The sequence below is a fragment of the Anomaloglossus baeobatrachus genome, chromosome 8 (genome assembly GCF_048569485.1).
Source record: "Anomaloglossus baeobatrachus isolate aAnoBae1 chromosome 8, aAnoBae1.hap1, whole genome shotgun sequence".
NCBI lineage: Eukaryota > Metazoa > Chordata > Amphibia > Anura > Aromobatidae > Anomaloglossus > Anomaloglossus baeobatrachus.
The window spans coordinates 258,418,164-258,434,899 of record NC_134360.1 but is presented as its reverse complement, the minus strand read 5'-3'; the positions used below and the strand labels follow the sequence as shown (position 1 = coordinate 258,434,899).

General features: G+C 50.6%; 1 protein-coding gene across 5 annotated transcripts in view; it reads right to left on the bottom strand.

Annotated features, from left to right (window-relative positions):
• Positions 1 to 16,736, bottom strand: part of CACNA1E (calcium voltage-gated channel subunit alpha1 E) — a 964,825-nt gene that overhangs the window by 149,796 nt on the left and 798,293 nt on the right. For all 5 annotated transcript variants that reach the window (XM_075320594.1, XM_075320596.1, XM_075320595.1 and 2 more), the window contains 4 exons: positions 7,315 to 7,430; positions 4,081 to 4,134; positions 3,824 to 3,913; positions 3,526 to 3,735 (listed from right to left, as the gene is read on the bottom strand). In XM_075320594.1, coding sequence (XP_075176709.1) covers positions 3,526 to 3,735; positions 3,824 to 3,913; positions 4,081 to 4,134; positions 7,315 to 7,430 — 470 coding nt within the window. The remainder of the gene's footprint in view (positions 1 to 3,525; positions 3,736 to 3,823; positions 3,914 to 4,080; positions 4,135 to 7,314; positions 7,431 to 16,736) is intronic.

Here is a 16,736-nt window from a genome sequence, read left to right as displayed (position 1 = left end):
CTGTTTCATGTCAGACTGATTGGAGCCCTATTGTCTGTTAAATATGGATTGCCTGCTAGATGTGGATTACCTTTTGATTACATAATTTAGAGGAGAATTATACATTTGGATTAAACTAGCAACCAATGAGAGAACAGCCATCTCCCACCAATCCTGTAAGACACAATACCCTGAAATGAGAACTGGGGGGTATAAAAAGGGTGTAATGCCCAGGCCAGCATCCTCGCATGCTGCTGCTCCCCTCCCCCGGCAAACACATCGGTGTTATCACCTGTCTGGGTGTCCTACTCTGGGGGTCCAGGTCCCGTGTCATTTCAGCCTCTTTGAGCATCTGTGCACCTTGCAGAGCTCCAGTCTCTGCCCGTAGGGCGTGCCCGCGGTCACCACCCTTTTCTTAAAGGGGCAGCACTCTCCTAAACTCAAAAGTGCTTCCCAGGTCAGCTGGGAAGCTGTAGGTACTTAAGGCACCCTAACCCTATGCTAGGTGCCTGGGCAATGAGCTTAATCATTGCTAGTTGTCAGGTCCCCTAACACTGTGCTGCTGTTGCTTTTCCGTACTGTTAGACATACTGTTTATAACTGTCTATATTGCAGAGTGCCGCTGCTGCTTCCACGACCTGCTACTGCTGTCTCCACATCATCCGCCTACCACGATACCTGTTGCCACGAAGTATTGTCACTAGCTGCTGCCATCCTTCCACCTGTCTATCCATCCACACCAGACAGAACCTCTGCTCCAGCTGCTGCTATCCATCCATCCACCCGTCCATCCATCTGAGACAGAACCTCTGCACCAGCTGCTGCTATCCATCCACCCGTCCATCCATCCATCCATCCCAGATGGAACCTCTGCACCAGCTGCTTCTATCCATCCATCAACCTGTCCATCTATCCATCCATCCATCCCAGATGGAACCTCTGCACCAGCTGCTGCTATCCATCCATCAACCCGTCCATCCATCCATCCCAGACGGAACCTCTGCACCAGCTGCTGCTATCCATCCATCAACCCGTCCATCCATCCATCCCAGACGGAACCTCTGCACCAGCTGCTGCCGCAACTCTACTGTTGTTCCCATACCCCTGGGGCCAGCCAACGCAACACCAGTCTTTCCAAGTGCCACCCGGATCCTACCTGCAGCGTAACACCTCCACCATCAGGAGCTCTGTTGAAAACCAGGTTCGGGCCCATAGTCAAACCCCTCTGGGTTTTCCTTGTGTTGCAGCCCAGTGGGTCCACTAAATCCTCGCTCGCCTGGCAAACCTAACAAATGGTCTTGATCCTGTCACCAGATTCAATCACTCTACAGGCCTTCAGCCTAGGATTCACGGTTCCAGCTGGAGGATCACAGAACTGCCTCACTGCTCAATGCTGAGCCCACAAATTTTCTTGGAGAACCCAGGATGGGACAATTTGGTCGCCTGGCTACATATCTTGCTGTGCTTGATCAGCTTCTTAAGCTTGACGCTATCTCCTCTCAGTGGGTGCCTGTCAAAAGCAGGGTGCTGCTGGCTTAGATAGTTGGCCCTGGAAGCTCCAAAGTCATGAAGACACTAAACCCTGGTGGGCCAGCAGAAGGGTGAGACTCCGTCACTTGTACCATCTTGTATTCTTGCTGAGAATGTACTATATGTTATTGTCTGTTGGTAACCAATGAAGTCTTACCAATGTGTGGTTCCCTCACCCAGGGTTGTCTGAGTGATTTTAGTCCCACAGGGCAGGAGGGCAGACATTCAGTGGGATGTGCCCTTGCCAGAGCTATCTTTTTGAAAACAGTCAGGTCAGCGGATGGGAATATCCAGCGCATAACTAAAGTGCTATGAATCCTGGTGCAAAATTTGGATAGGGGTCCCCACCAGCCTGTTGGTTAGATCTCTGACCTCCTGTAGAAATTTACTCCATCCTGTAAAAATAGACCACATACTGGCCTCTTTACTACAGGAAGGGACCAGAATGGGGGACATTAGTACAGAAAGGGACCAGAATGGGGAACATTAGTACAGGAAGGGACCAGAATGGGGAACATTAGTACAGGAAGGGACCAGAATGGGGGACATTAGTACAGAAAGGGACCAGAATGGGGGACATTAATACAGGAAGGGACCAGAATGGGGAACATTAGTACAGGAAGGGACCAGAATAGGGGACATTAGTACAGGAAGGGACCAGAATGGGGGACATTAGTACAGGAAGGGACCAGAATGGGGGACATTAGTACAGAAAGGGACCAGAATGGGGGACATTAGTACAGGAAGGGACCAGAATGGGGGACATTAGTACAGAAAGGGACCAGAATGGGGGACATTAGTACAGAAAGGGACTAGAATGGGGGCATTAATATAGGAAGGGACCAGAATGGGGGACATTAATACAGGAAGGGACCAGAATGGGGGACATTAATACAGAAAGGGACCAGAATGGGGACATTAATACAGGAAGGGACCAGAATGGGGGACATTAGTACAGGAAGGGACCAGAATGAGGGACATTAGTACAGAAAGGGACCAGAATGGGGGACATTAGTACAGGAAGGGACCAGAATGGGGGACATTAGTACAGAAAGGGACCAGAATGGGGGACATTAGTACAGAAAGGGACCAGAATGGGGGACATTAGTACAGGAAGGGACCAGAATGGGGGACATTAATACAGGAAGGGACCAGAATGGGGGACATTAGTACAGAAAGGGACCAGAATGGGGGACATTAGTACAGGAAGGGACCAGAATGGGGACAATATTAAATAAGGTTCCCCTTCATGTAATAATGTTCCCCATCCTGACCCCATCCTGTAATATTGTCCCCCATCCTGGTCCTCATTCGTTTATAATATCCCTGATCTTGACCACTTCATTTAATAATGGCCCCTATCCTGGGCACTTCATTTAATATTGGCCCCCGTCCTTGCACTCTCATGGTGGTGACCAGCAGAGAGGAGGAGGAATAAGATGGGTGTGGTGCCTTCCAATTGGCCGTGGCTGAAAGGTGGTAACTTCAGCTGGAAGGCACACGCCACCCACAGTCAGCCAGTGGTACTGCAGATCCCAGCGAAATCCACCTTAGTGGATGAGCAGAGCCTGCGTCCACCAGAGCCACTGGCATCGACTCCTCTCCCATCACCAGCCCAGTCCACGGCGAGAACACGGCGTCACCTGGTGATCGAAGCAGAAGTCGCAGGAGCGGACTCCGGTGGAGATGTGACAATAAGTCCAGGAGGAGAGAGAAGAAGATTTCTTTGATAGGATACATTACAAAGTTTCTTATTTCCTTGTGTAGTATTGATTAATGAAATAAAAATTAAAATATTGGCTACTCTGTAAATTATATTAAGTTCTACAAGATCATATCCCCAAACGTTTGCTACAATAAAGGTAAACAGAACATCTCCTTTGATACAAATAATATGTTACAATGTTCTGTGAGCAGAATTGATCAGTAAAGAAAAGCTACTCAATATGTTCCTGATTATATAGTTTTATTAATATATGTTGTTCAATTTATAAAGAAAAACATAATAAAACTTACATAGAATATTGGAGAGCCAGTATGCCTGGTCGTGGTGAACGATGGCCACACAGCCGGTGTTTAGCGCTACCACTCCTAGGACCATCCAATAGAACACTGGAGACTTGATCATGTGACGTATGGATATCCGTAGCAACCTTTCTTTATGCCGAAAATAAGATGCACCATCCATTTTGTTACTTTTAATACTAGCTCTTGCAAGAGGAGTGCCTGCAAAGGGGACATATTGAGGATGACGCCACAGCATATATAGTCCACTTTATAGAATACATATATATCACGATACATTGACACCCACCGACAGAAGATATGTCAACACAATGGTCCTCGTTTGTGTCCCGGTTCATGGCTTCTGTTCTACTTCGTTTAATCGTTGCCCTCCTGAGAACTGTAGGCAAAAGATGGATAATTTCTTCCTCCGATGCTCAGAAAACCAGATTATGGCTCACAAAGAACAGTTTGCTAGGTTTTATCTTACAGAGAGGAGGTTGGATAAGGTCCAAGTGAACGAAAGGCTATGAAGGCCTTAAAGGCGTGAGAAATCGATGATCTTACCTTCTAGAGCCGAGGTCCCAGAATTCTTATTTTCTTCTGCTAACATTACTTCCTCTGAAGGACGAGAAACATTCAGAGAAATGTGATACATTTTTGGAGACAATTATAAACTTAGCAAAATTAGAAGTCAATACATGAAGTCCGAAGAGGAAAAAGCTGGAAAACAAAAGGCGCAATAGGGTGTTATCCTTCAACAAAACCAGAGTAGAAATAAGCTACAAGGTTCATACAATGCTGGAGTCAATACATGAACCTTGGCTAATGAGTAGTCACCAAGGTCGTCTGATCTTATGGCGTGACCGATCCATAGGACAGGTGACCAGTCAGACCAGTAGGAGTCCAACACCCGGTATCCCCACCGATCTGCTGTTGACTTGAGTAATTGCTGGGCCGCAGTTCTTGGCAATGACAACTGATCTGGGCTATTTTGTTTCTGTTTACCGTGTACATTTGCTCGTCTGTCACTGGAGCTGAAAATAGCTGAAGGTTCCAGGTGTTTAACCCCCCCCCCCTCTCAATTATAATACTGATAGACCTGATAGAAGATTAATATTCTATGCCAAGATAACTCCTTTAAACATATCAAGTTTTCTCCTTCACCCAAAGACATTGGGACACATATAGTATAAATGGAGTTGAAAGTGTCTGATAGGGGTGCGGCAGGTCTTTGTCCTTGTCCCTTCAACCTCCAGACAGGTTTCCCTCATTCAGGCAGGTCACATTCTAGCTTGCCCTCATGACAACTCAATTTCACCCCTAACTCTTTCTTCCTGCAGTTCCACTTCCAAATCGAAGCTTGACTCCTTGGCATTGCCCCTCACAGATGTAATCTTGGTACTCCTGTAAAGAAGCCGCTAAAGCAGAAGATGCATTCAGCGAACCTTCCATAGTGTCTACAAGGAAACACCGCCATCTGCTGGACAAAACTAATAAGAGCATACGAGTAATGCCAGTAAACAGGAACTAAATAGTAACATGAGTGTTTCCTGGAGGGAAGAATTTAGAGGACACACTGAGTCAGGTAACAGTTATGTCATAGCTATTAAAAATAAACAACCTGGCCATACCAAGAGAGGACGAATTGGTGACAAAATCCTTTTACAGGAAGGTCGTCTCTAAGTGACCTCTTGCCACAGAAGTGTCCTAGAGAAGTCAGAACCCAGAGAAGGCCTGAGCTGAGAGGAAGATCAAAGTAAGTAGAAGCCCACAACCAGCGCCAGTAGAAACCTGTAACTTGCGCCAGTAGAAGACCGTGACCTGCTCCAGTAGAAGGCCGTAACCTGAGCCAGTAGATAATTCTGACCTGCGTCAGTGCAAGACCCATGATCACTGCGAGCAAAAGACTATGACCTGATCCCAAAGTAGGCCCAAGAGACAACCTTGCTGTAGTAGAGGACCATTTCCATGGTCCATTGCTTCCTGCACTGAGATATGCTATTGAGTGAGGACTTAGGCTGGGCTTCAGAGCACAAAGGTGGCAAGCCAGTAGAGGGTGTGCAGCGAACCCTCAATGTGGACATGCAGCCTAGTGAGCAGTGTCTTCGACCCCGCTAGGCCCTGAACAAAGTGTAGTATTGTTTAGATAACTAGACGACAGTAACGAATAGAGTGACGTGGATGTTTCCCTGGTAGAAGGATCTAGAGTACGAGAAGGCCTATGGTGACCATTAGTTAGTGTGTGTAGTAATACTGTGTAAGGAATACTGTGACTGCATTCTGTATACTTGTGCTGTTGGTTAATCCATTGTGAAATAATCTGATTTACTACTGTAGCTTGTGTTATACCAATATCTCACATTAAAGCGCTAATCCTTGCTTTGTATATCGGTAAGTCACCACGGCCCGACGTCCTTATTATCTGCGTCATATCATCACTTGCTTGCACACCTAACGTGTCCACCAGCATTTTAGATGCCAACATCGGGCCACGCTCTTGGAGACACTCTTCAATCTTCAGAAACTTCAGCTGTCCTTTTCCTCCTCTACATTACATCTTCGGAAAACCTCGAACATTTCCCCTACACTGCAGCATTGGGCGATAAATGACAAGTCCATCTTTTCCATTCCAGAGGAATTTGTATAAGTAAGTTACAGAGTTAGGGTACTTTCACACTTGCGTTCAGCGCAGTCCGTCACTATGGAGAATAGCGCAGTCCGTTAACGCACTGCGCTATTCTCCATAGACTTGTATGGATGACGCACTGTAATGCAAGTGTCAGCGTTGCATCTGCCGGACGACGCAGAGTCGTTATTTTGACGCTGCGTCGGGCGGAAGGAACGCAGCATGTAACTTTTTTTGAGCAGCGGAATCCTTTGGATTTCACTGCACATGCTCTCTCTGGCTCCCTGCACCCGTAACCAGGGTACACATCGGGAAACCAAGGAACCCTGGTTACGTGTGCCGGGAGCCCGACACTTCCCGGCTCGGCTCCGCCTCCTCCCCGCACTCCGTATGTATACACACACACAATCGCACGCACGCACGCACACACACTCTCACACTCACTCACCTGTCCCCCAGCGATGCAGTCCCCGCGGCACTGACGTCCTCAGCCATGGCCCTGCTCAGCTCCACCCACCGCACTCCGCCCCCCACTCCCGCCCCCCGCACACATTGTCGGCGACCGAACGATCAGCTGATCACCCGGCGGCCGGCTACTGTGAGTGATCGGCTGATCACCCGGTGGCCAGCTACTGTTAGCGATCAGCTGATCACCCGGCGGCGGACTACTGTTAGCGATCAGCTGATCACCCGGCGGCGGACTACTGTTAGCGATCAGCTGATCACCCGGCGGCGGACTACTGTTAGCGATCAGCTGATCACCCGGCGGCGGACTACTGTTAGCGATCAGCTGATCGTTCACAATAGTCTGCCAATGGTAAAACTGTAAAAAAACAAAAAACAAAACAAATTGCGTTGTTTTGCAGCATCCGTTGCGCCACTATATGCAACACATCCGTTGCATCCGTTACACAACACAATGCAACGGATGCCGTTCAACGCAAGTGTGAAACTAGCCTTACTTGTTATTAAAATCAGTTTGCACTTTTAACCCTTTATGATGTGGAGACAACCCCTTTAATCTGGTGGATTAAAGATTTCACCAATGATACACACAAAATGTAATGGTTACTGCTCTGGTTCAATAAATTGCAATATTCCTACAAAGCATCTACAAAGAGTATTACACAAAGCTAATTGTGACATAAGGGTTTCTGCAGCGTTTCACTCACCGGCTTTATCTATCCAAGCCCGATATCCATTCAGTTCCCTCTCAATCTGCTGCTGCCTGCGCAGCTTCATGAAGGCCCGACGGTTCTCCACACGTTCTCTTTCTTTGGCAAATTCACTGCAATAAAATGTAAAAAGAAATTGATTTTTTTTGGCCCTAAAAATGTGTAAATATTCCATAAATGCTTGAGACCTATGGAGAATTGACTAAGCTATCTTGCAAAGAATGGTGTGGGCAAACCAGTAAAGTACTCCTGCTCTGCACAAAACATGTTAGGAGGGACACCTAGATAAAGTACCGATCATCACTCCAGAAAGGTGAGGAAGCAGAACAAGAACTATTTCCAGTAATCTAACAGCATTTTGGTAATCTGGGATTGAGTTCAATGAGTTCACCTGAGGTCACAGCTCGGGTTCCAGTGGTACCCCAGCTGTGATCTTAGGTGAACTCATTACCGGATTAGGCTATGTGCACACATTGAGTATTTCGTTGCAGACATTTCTGTATCAAATTTTCATCTTCTGGCAGAAAAACACACTAAAAACACGTAAACAAACGCGTTTTTTGGTGCTTTTTCTACCAGGAGATGCAGATTTTGTGCAGAAATAACTGCAACCAAATGCACACATAGCTTAATCCAGTAATCTGGCATTAAGTTCAATGACTTCACCTCAGGTCACAGTTGGGGTTCCCACCTCAGGTGAACTCATTGAATTCAATCCCGAATAATGGGTGTGTGGCGCCCCTGACCTGGTCAGGCACCACTGAGTACTGCACCCATGCTGGGGACAGTACAAACAGGTAATCCAGAAGGCTGACCGAGGTGTGACTACACAGGCGCATAGTGATCAGGTCTCACACATGTACCTTTGAGAGGACCCCTGGGGATCCCAGGAGGGGGAAAAGCCTTCGCCTCCACTGGAATAGTGGAGGGGGCCAAAAGCCTCCATCTCCTCTCAAGGGGTGTGGTAAGAGAGTCTGGTTGCTAGGTGGCGTAGGCAGGCACAAAAGGGAAAAGAGAAGGAGGAGTAAACAGTCTGCAGCAGAGTGTGGAGGAGTGAGGAGCATGAAGTGGAGCTCAGACAGGAGGAGAAGTGCAGGTCCCTCAAGTGAGCCGGTTCAGTGCAGAGTCCAGGGAGCTCCGAGGAGAGCTGACCCCTTCCCCTGGGGCTGTTGCAGTCTGACAGCGTCCGCGCAGTGGCTACCGACGGGGGAGAACGGTCACCTAGGAGGGCTACCCGAAACCCATCTCAGCTAGAGAGAGAGCACGGAGTGGGAAGTAAGGAGACTGCTAGGGAGTACCAGGCCCAAACGGGCGGCAGATCCCGGAGCGGGGATAGATCCACCTTTCCTTGCTAAACCTGCCGGTGTGGGGCCCTCAAAGCCCACACCACAACACCTAAAAGCCGCAGCCACGTAGCCACAGTTAGGGCCCATAGCTCACAGGAGGCAAGCAGCTGGAGTGATCTGGCCCAGGCAACAAGCAAACGGCAAACGAAGGGGAGTGAGGCTTCAGCAACTTCCCTGGGTGACCCCCATAGGGACTAAAAGTCGGGGTTACCCCAAACCACCAAGGGCTAAGGAAGGCGAGTTGGTAGTCACCATCAGAAGTCAGCCTGAAGGATACCTGGTTCCAGCCTGGTTCATCCCAGCTACGCCCGGGTTACTCACCCTGCCACCTGAAGTGAGTAAAAACCCTGAAAGACATTCTGCCTGTGTGGAGTTATTCTGCGCCTTGTGGTACTACGCACCTACACAGGGCCCTGGGGCTTGCCTCACTCTCAGGAGGCTATTCCAACTAACTGCACTCACCATCAGCCCCAGGCGTCCCTCAACCTGCAGTGGCGGTCCCCACTGACCGCAATACTGAGAGTGGCGTCACGACAAATAGAAGATCTCCTACCTGTGACAGATCCAGCCGAGTGGAGTCCCTGAAGGTAATGCACCGACACTACACCTGTGGGGCTTCACATCTGGCGTCACGAACAGGATAAGGACTAGACCTGTTCAGACAGGTGACCATGTGCCTGGGCGGTCCGCTTGAAAAATTGGAAGCGCCGCCATATTGCCACCATGAAAAGCGCGCTGAAAAACAACAGCAGCCCGCGCTGGGAGAAGTTACCGCCCACGAAGAGGTGTGGCTACCCAGAGATCCCCTGCAGAGTTCTGACCTCGCTTGTGAAGAGAGCGGAAGCGTCCGGAGACGGCGGAACGGAAAAGAAGCCAGCAGCTTGTTGTTAGAGAAAATGGCGTCTGAATGCAGAGACCCAGAGCCAGGCTCCGCTGCCTGGTGGTGTCGGGAGCTCGCCGAGTTCTGCGAACAACTGGAGGCCAGGGTCGGAAGGCTGATCAGAGAGGGACGTGCGGAGTTCCTGGGAATGACCGCGGCGGTTCAGGCCTATGAAGAGAGAGCCGCGCGCCGAGTGCCAGACCGGGCGGTGACGACTCAGACCCCGATGCTGCCACCGATGGGTGAGTCCAGTGATGCCCCTGCCAGCGCGAGTGCCCCGACCCCTGCTGCCACGTCCGCGGTCCCTGAAGAGGCGTCCGGCGCGGCGACGCTGAAGCAGGCCGCAGCCACGCCAGGTGCAGCCCGCCAAGCTCAGGCCGCCGCAGCGATGCCCTGCTCGGCCCACCAAGACCCGGTCCCTGCAGCGACGCCCAGTCCGGCCCGCAGAGAACCGGCTGCCACCGCGACCCTCATCCGCGCCGCAGGCGTAACGCTGACCCAGGCCGCCGCCCTGCTAGGCCCGGCCCGCCAAGACCCCACCGCAGCAGCGACGCTCGTCCGCGCCGCAAGTGAGGTGCTGAACCAGGCCGCAGCCCCGTCAGGTGCGGCCCGCCAAGCTCCGATCGCTGCAGCAACGCCCAGCCCAGCCTGCAAAGACCCCATCGCAGCTGCGACGCCGATCCAAGCTGCGCCCGAAACGCCCATCCAGGCCGCCGCCATGCCGGGCGCGGCCCGCCAAGACCAGGCCGCCGCCATACAGGGCGCGGCCCGCCAAGATAAGATTGCATCACCATTTTCCCCGGCCTGCAAGGCCAGAGCAGACACCGCTCCCCAGTCCAAAGAGGTCCCTGCTGGAAAGCCCACGCTGGGGGAGGACCCCGCATACTGGCAGCTGAAGGCTGACATGGAGGCCAAGTTTCCACAATGGTTGGTGGACCAGTACATACTCCCTCCGCACACCCCCAAGGCGACTCCTGCAGCAACCACGCCAAAGAGTTCCCCGTCTGGGTCGGCTGAAGAGTACCCATCCCCAGCACTGCCACCACCGGAGTGCTCAGAAGAACTAAGGGGGAGAGGAGGCCAGGAAGTTGAGGAGTTGACCCCGGAGCCATCAGCAGTGGATCCATGCCCAGAGCCAGAGATGTTGCCATATTCTCGCTGGGATGAAGAGGAAGATTTGTCCAGCAACCTCACCTGGGAGCCTGCCAGCAGTGAAGCAGCCACCCAGCAGAATCAAGCCCGCAAGACACGGCGCCGTAGCAGAAACCAGTTGTCACCTGCCCCGCCATCCCCAGAGCAGAGAGAAGCCACGGCCAGAGACCTACAAGAAAAAAGGTTCCTGAGAAGAGCCAAAGCACAGGTCAGAGGACCCCTTTGTAGAGGAATTGTGGAAGACTTTAGCCTAAAGTCAGGATACGGATTCATCGTTGCACCTGGTATAAAGGAAGGTATCTTCGTCAATAGAAGAGATGTGAGAGCTCATCTGCCCAGAGGACATCCTGGAAGAAACTTAAAGATGGGAGACTCCGTACAATTTACCATGCATCAAGGAGAAAGAGGCTGGTACGCGCTAGATGTCGCACCATGTCCTAAAGAAGAAGAAAGGAAAGACAGAGATAAAGAAAGAAAAGACAAGGAACCTACTGATGAGACTACCACAGATGAAGAAAGAGGTCAAGGAAGCAACAGGTGCCGCAGCCCTACAGGCCCAAGCCCTGGTGAAGAGGAGTCTGCATAAAGTTCACATAAGAAATACAGCAAGTTACCAGTTTGAAAAGTTTGTTTTGCAACGTTTTACAAGTTTAAGAATGTGCCCACATAATCTCATGTGAGAAATGAACCTTAAGGCTATGAACTGGCTATAGCCACAAACTCTCGCAGTGTAAATAGTTACACCAGAGGGCACCACCACCACCAGAGTCAGCCTGTTTAGGGGCTTGGCTCGTCTGCAACCAGGGGGCACGTCCGTATATAGGGCCTTGGCTTACCTGCAACCAGAGAGCATGCCTGTTTATGGGGCCTGGCTCTCCACCACAAAGAGGGTACCTGGTCAGCACCAACTGTGAAGGCCGCCTCTGGATCCTGCCAGAAGTGGCTGAAGGCGCGGCTTCACCGGGCCAGGTATACCCTGAAGACCACCAGACCATGTAAGCCGCCTCTACATCCTGCCAGAAGTGGCTGAAGGCGCGGCCAACGTGAGAGGGTTTTGGGTGGGTTAACGGACTTGTGGGTGGAGGGCGGTGATGTATGGTACCTGGTGATCTTAAAATGTTTTACCATGTTTTAATGTTTTATGCATTTTAAAATGTTGTCTTGCAGCCCGAGGACGTGCTGGTGATAACTAAGGGGGAATGTGGCGCCCCTGACCTGGTCAGGCACCACTGAGTACTGCACCCATGCTGGGGACAGTACAAACAGGTAATCCAGAAGGCTGACGGAGGTGTGACTACACAGGCGCATAGTGATCAGGTCTCACACATGTACCTTTGAGAGGACCCCTGGGGATCCCAGGAGGGGGAAAAGCCTTCACCTCCACTGGAATAGTGGAGGGGGCCAAAAGCCTCCATCTCCTCTCAAGGGGTGTGGTAAGAGAGTCTGGTTGCTAGGTGGCGTAGGCAGGCACAAAAGGGAAAAGAGAAGGAGGAGTAAACAGTCTGCAGCAGAGTGTGGAGGAGTGAGGAGCATGAAGTGGAGCTCAGACAGGAGGAGAAGTGCAGGTCCCTCAAGTGAGCCGGTTCAGTGCAGAGTCCAGGGAGCTCCGAGGAGAGCTGACCCCTTCCCCTGGGGCTGTTGCAGTCTGACAGCGTCCGCGCAGTGGCTACCGACGGGGGAGAACGGTCACCTAGGAGGGCTACCCGAAACCCATCTCAGCTAGAGAGAGAGCACGGAGTGGGAAGTAAGGAGACTGCTAGGGAGTACCAGGCCCAAACGGGCGGCAGATCCCGGAGCGGGGATAGATCCACCTTTCCTTGCTAAACCTGCCGGTGTGGGGCCCTCAAAGCCCACACCACAACACCTAAAAGCCGCAGCCACGTAGCCACAGTTAGGGCCCATAGCTCACAGGAGGCAAGCAGCTGGAGTGATCTGGCCCAGGCAACAAGCAAACGGCAAACGAAGGGGAGTGAGGCTTCAGCAACTTCCCTGGGTGACCCCCATAGGGACTAAAAGTCGGGGTTACCCCAAACCACCAAGGGCTAAGGAAGGCGAGTTGGTAGTCACCATCAGAAGTCAGCCTGAAGGATACCTGGTTCCAGCCTGGTTCATCCCAGCTACGCCCGGGTTACTCACCCTGCCACCTGAAGTGAGTAAAAACCCTGAAAGACATTCTGCCTGTGTGGAGTTATTCTGCGCCTTGTGGTACTACGCACCTACACAGGGCCCTGGGGCTTGCCTCACTCTCAGGAGGCTATTCCAACTAACTGCACTCACCATCAGCCCCAGGCGTCCCTCAACCTGCAGTGGCGGTCCCCACTGACCGCAATACTGAGAGTGGCGTCACGACAAGAAGAAGATCTCCTACCTGTGACAGATCCAGCCGAGTGGAGTCCCTGAAGGTAATGCACCGACACTACACCTGTGGGGCTTCACAGGTGCACATTCCGGTAATCCAACATTGAGTTCAATGCTGCCGGATTACCTGATCATTTACTTCAATGATGCCTGTTAATCAGGTAATCCAGCACCATTGAAGTCAATAATCCAGTAATCCAGGACCATTGAATTCAAAGCCAAATTACCGAATCTGAGTTCAATAGGTTCACCTCAGGCAAGTTCACTTCAGGTCACAGCTGGGGCACCATGAGAATCACAGTGATCGGTCACATTTTCTAATGCGACAGCGCACTGCGACCTCAGATGTAGCAGAGTCGGGATTGCTGTGGACGTCGTGGTGTGGATTCCCTCAGACCTGCAGGGGTGTTTTGAAGGTTAATAAATTGGAGAAAGAGGGTGTTGTAATTTTTTAAATAAAGGATTATTCTCTGTGTTTTGTGGTTATTTCTTTTTACTTACATGATTAGGAATGGGGGGCGTTTCATAGACCCCTCCCCATTACCAACCTCGGGCTTGATGACAGCTGTGATATTTTTTTTACAACTCACACCTGTCATTAACCCCTTATATTATTTCAATTGCGACTGCTCCGGGGCAATCTGGATGAGGCATGTAAGCACCAGGATTGGCGCATCTAATGGATGTGGCAATTTTGGGGTCGCTGCAGGCTGCTATTTATAGTCTGGGAAGGGCCCAATAACCATGCACCTCCCCAGCCCCAGACTGAGAATACCAGCCCCAGCTGTCTGCTTTATTTTGATTGGGTATAAAAATTGGGGGGGACCGCACACCATTTTTTAAAATTACTTATTTAAAAAATGTAAAAAAAAGCCACATGGAGTCCCTCGTATTTTGGAACACAGCTAAGATAACACACATAGCTGGAGGCTGCAGCCTGCTTTACCTGCGCTGGTTAGCAAAATACAGGAGACCCTACACCAGAGAGCTAATGTGAGGGCAACTAATCACAGACACCAATCACAGATGCTGTCCCCAGGGGTGGGCGGGGGAAGCAGTGAATGTTCATGAGATTTAATGAGAGGTCCCGGAAACCATGCGACAGGCGTGAGGAAACTCGATAAGAATAATTGTCCTGCTTTAGTCCCCATTTTGCTTTCTTTTTTTTTATCCGAGTGGCCAAACCCAAACAGTAACATGGACTTCCCTGAGAAGTCCGTGTTCGGGGTCCATGCACTGGGTGTCAAGTAGGGAACCCAAATTTTATAGTTCAGGATCGCCCATCCCTATTCCTAGTACAACACATTTGCTTGGCCTGAAGTAAGCTGGGAGAAACCCATAAATCTTTGCATTGTGGGACCCCAGAATAACTATTTTGGAGGGGTGCAGGCTCAACCTATTTCCAGTCATACAGCATTTCTGGAGATTTACCGAAAATGCATGCGTTACTTACAATGAACTATATATACTTAATATTCACTATCACCTCCATAGAAAAACGCTGCAGTGCCCCTTTCCTTCTATTGCCCAGAGCTTTCTGATGCTTTACTATGCGCCACACACTGGAATATTCCGAATATTCAGGACAAAACACAACTAAGGAAAATGTTGATATGATGCTGCAATCCCTATGGGCACTGCAGATATTCAAGGGTGCGAACCAATGTCTAGTTAGTACTAACCCATCAGACCCCAGTCCTCCTCCTCCCCCCACCCAAAACTATAGCATTGCAGCACAACAATAAGCGGTTTACACATTCTGGAACTTTTGCTGTTGCCATGGAAACCAAGTGAAATGCATAAAAACTGGGTTAAGAAAAATCTAGATACACGGGCTCCGATCAGTATCAACAGGCACACGGACAGAACAGCAAAGCTGCGTCAGAACAACGGACAAATGCCCAACGGTAATAAAAAATATTCATAGCTAGAAAGACTTTCACCTTTTGTTTTTATTTCCGCTGAACTCAGAAATATCAATAAATATAACGGAAAAACCAGTTCAAATTTCCTATAAATAAAGGTGGACAACATTTTCTAGTGAATTTATCTCCTTCTCTGATAAATAACAGAGAGCATGAGAGAGGGGTGTTTGATACTGCGCCAAAAGATCACTGGAACAGATGTTTAGATTAATGTATCTTTATTTCATCCAGGTCTACGCGTTTCAGGAGCCACTGCCCCCTTCCTCAGGACCGTCAGGAAAGACAAACATCAAATCTTTCTCTGATAAATGAGATAGCTATAGTGATGAGCGGGCACTACCATGCTCGGGTGCTCGGTCCTGGTAACTACTGATGAGTGGCCACTACCATGCTCGGGTGCTGTGTACTGGTAACTAGTGATGAGCGGGCACTACCATGCTCAGGTGCTCAGTACTGGTAACTAGTGATGAGCGGGCACTACCATGCTCAGGTGCTCAGTACTGGTAACTAGTGATGACCGGGCCCTACCATGCTCGGGTGCTCAGTACAGGTAACTAGTGGTGAGCGGGCACTACCATGCTCGGGGGCTCAGTACTGGTAACCAGTGATGAACGGGCACTACCATGCTCGGGTGCTCAGTACTGGTAACTAGTGATGAGTGGGCACTACCATGCTCGGGGGCTCAGTACTGGTAACTAGTTATGAGCGGGCACTACCATGCTCGGGTGCTCAGTAATGGTAACTAGTGATGAGCGGGCACTACAATGCTCGGGTGCTCAGTACTGGTAACTAGTTATGAGCGGGCACTACCATGCTCGGGTGCTCAGTAATGGTAACTAGTGATGAGCGAGCACTACCATGCTCAGGTGCTCAGTACTGGTAACTAGTGATGAGCGGGCACTACCATGCTCGGGTGCTCAGTACTGGTAACTAGTGATGAGCGGGCACTACCATGCTCGGGTGCTCTGTACTGGTAACTAGTGATGAGCGGGCACTACCATGCTCGGGTGCTCTGTACTGGTAACTAGTGATGAGCGGGCACTACCATGCTCAGGTGCTCAGTACTGGTAACTAGTGATGAGCGGGCACTACCATGCTCAGGTGCTCAGTACTGGTAACTAGTGATGACCGGGCCCTACCATGCTCGGGTGCTCAGTACAGGTAACTAGTGGTGAGCGGGCACTACCATGCTCAGGGGCTCAGTACTGGTAACCAGTGATGAACGGGCACTACCATGCTCGGGTGCTCAGTACTGGTAACTAGTGATGAGTGGGCACTACCATGCTCGGGTGCTCGGTCCTGGTAACTACTGATGAGTGGCCACTACCATGCTCGGGTGCTGTGTACTGGTAACTAGTGATGAGCGGGCACTACCATGCTCGGGTGCTGTGTACTGGTAACTAGTGATGAGCAGGCACTACCATGCTCGGGTGCTGTGTACTGGTAACTAGTGATGAGCGGGCACTACCATGCTCGGGTGCTCAGTACTGGTAACTAGTGATGAGCGGGCACTACCATGCTCGGGTGCTCAGTACTGGTAACTAGTGATGAGCGGGCACTACCATGCTCGGGTGCTCTGTACTGGTAACTAGTGATGAGCGGGCACTACCATGCTCGGGTGCTCTGTACTGGTAACTAGTGATGAGCGGGCACTACCATGCTCAGGTGCTCTGTACTGGTAACTAGTGATGAGCGGGCACTACCATGCTTGGGTGCTGTGTACTGGTAACTAGTGATGAGCGGGCACTACCATGCTTG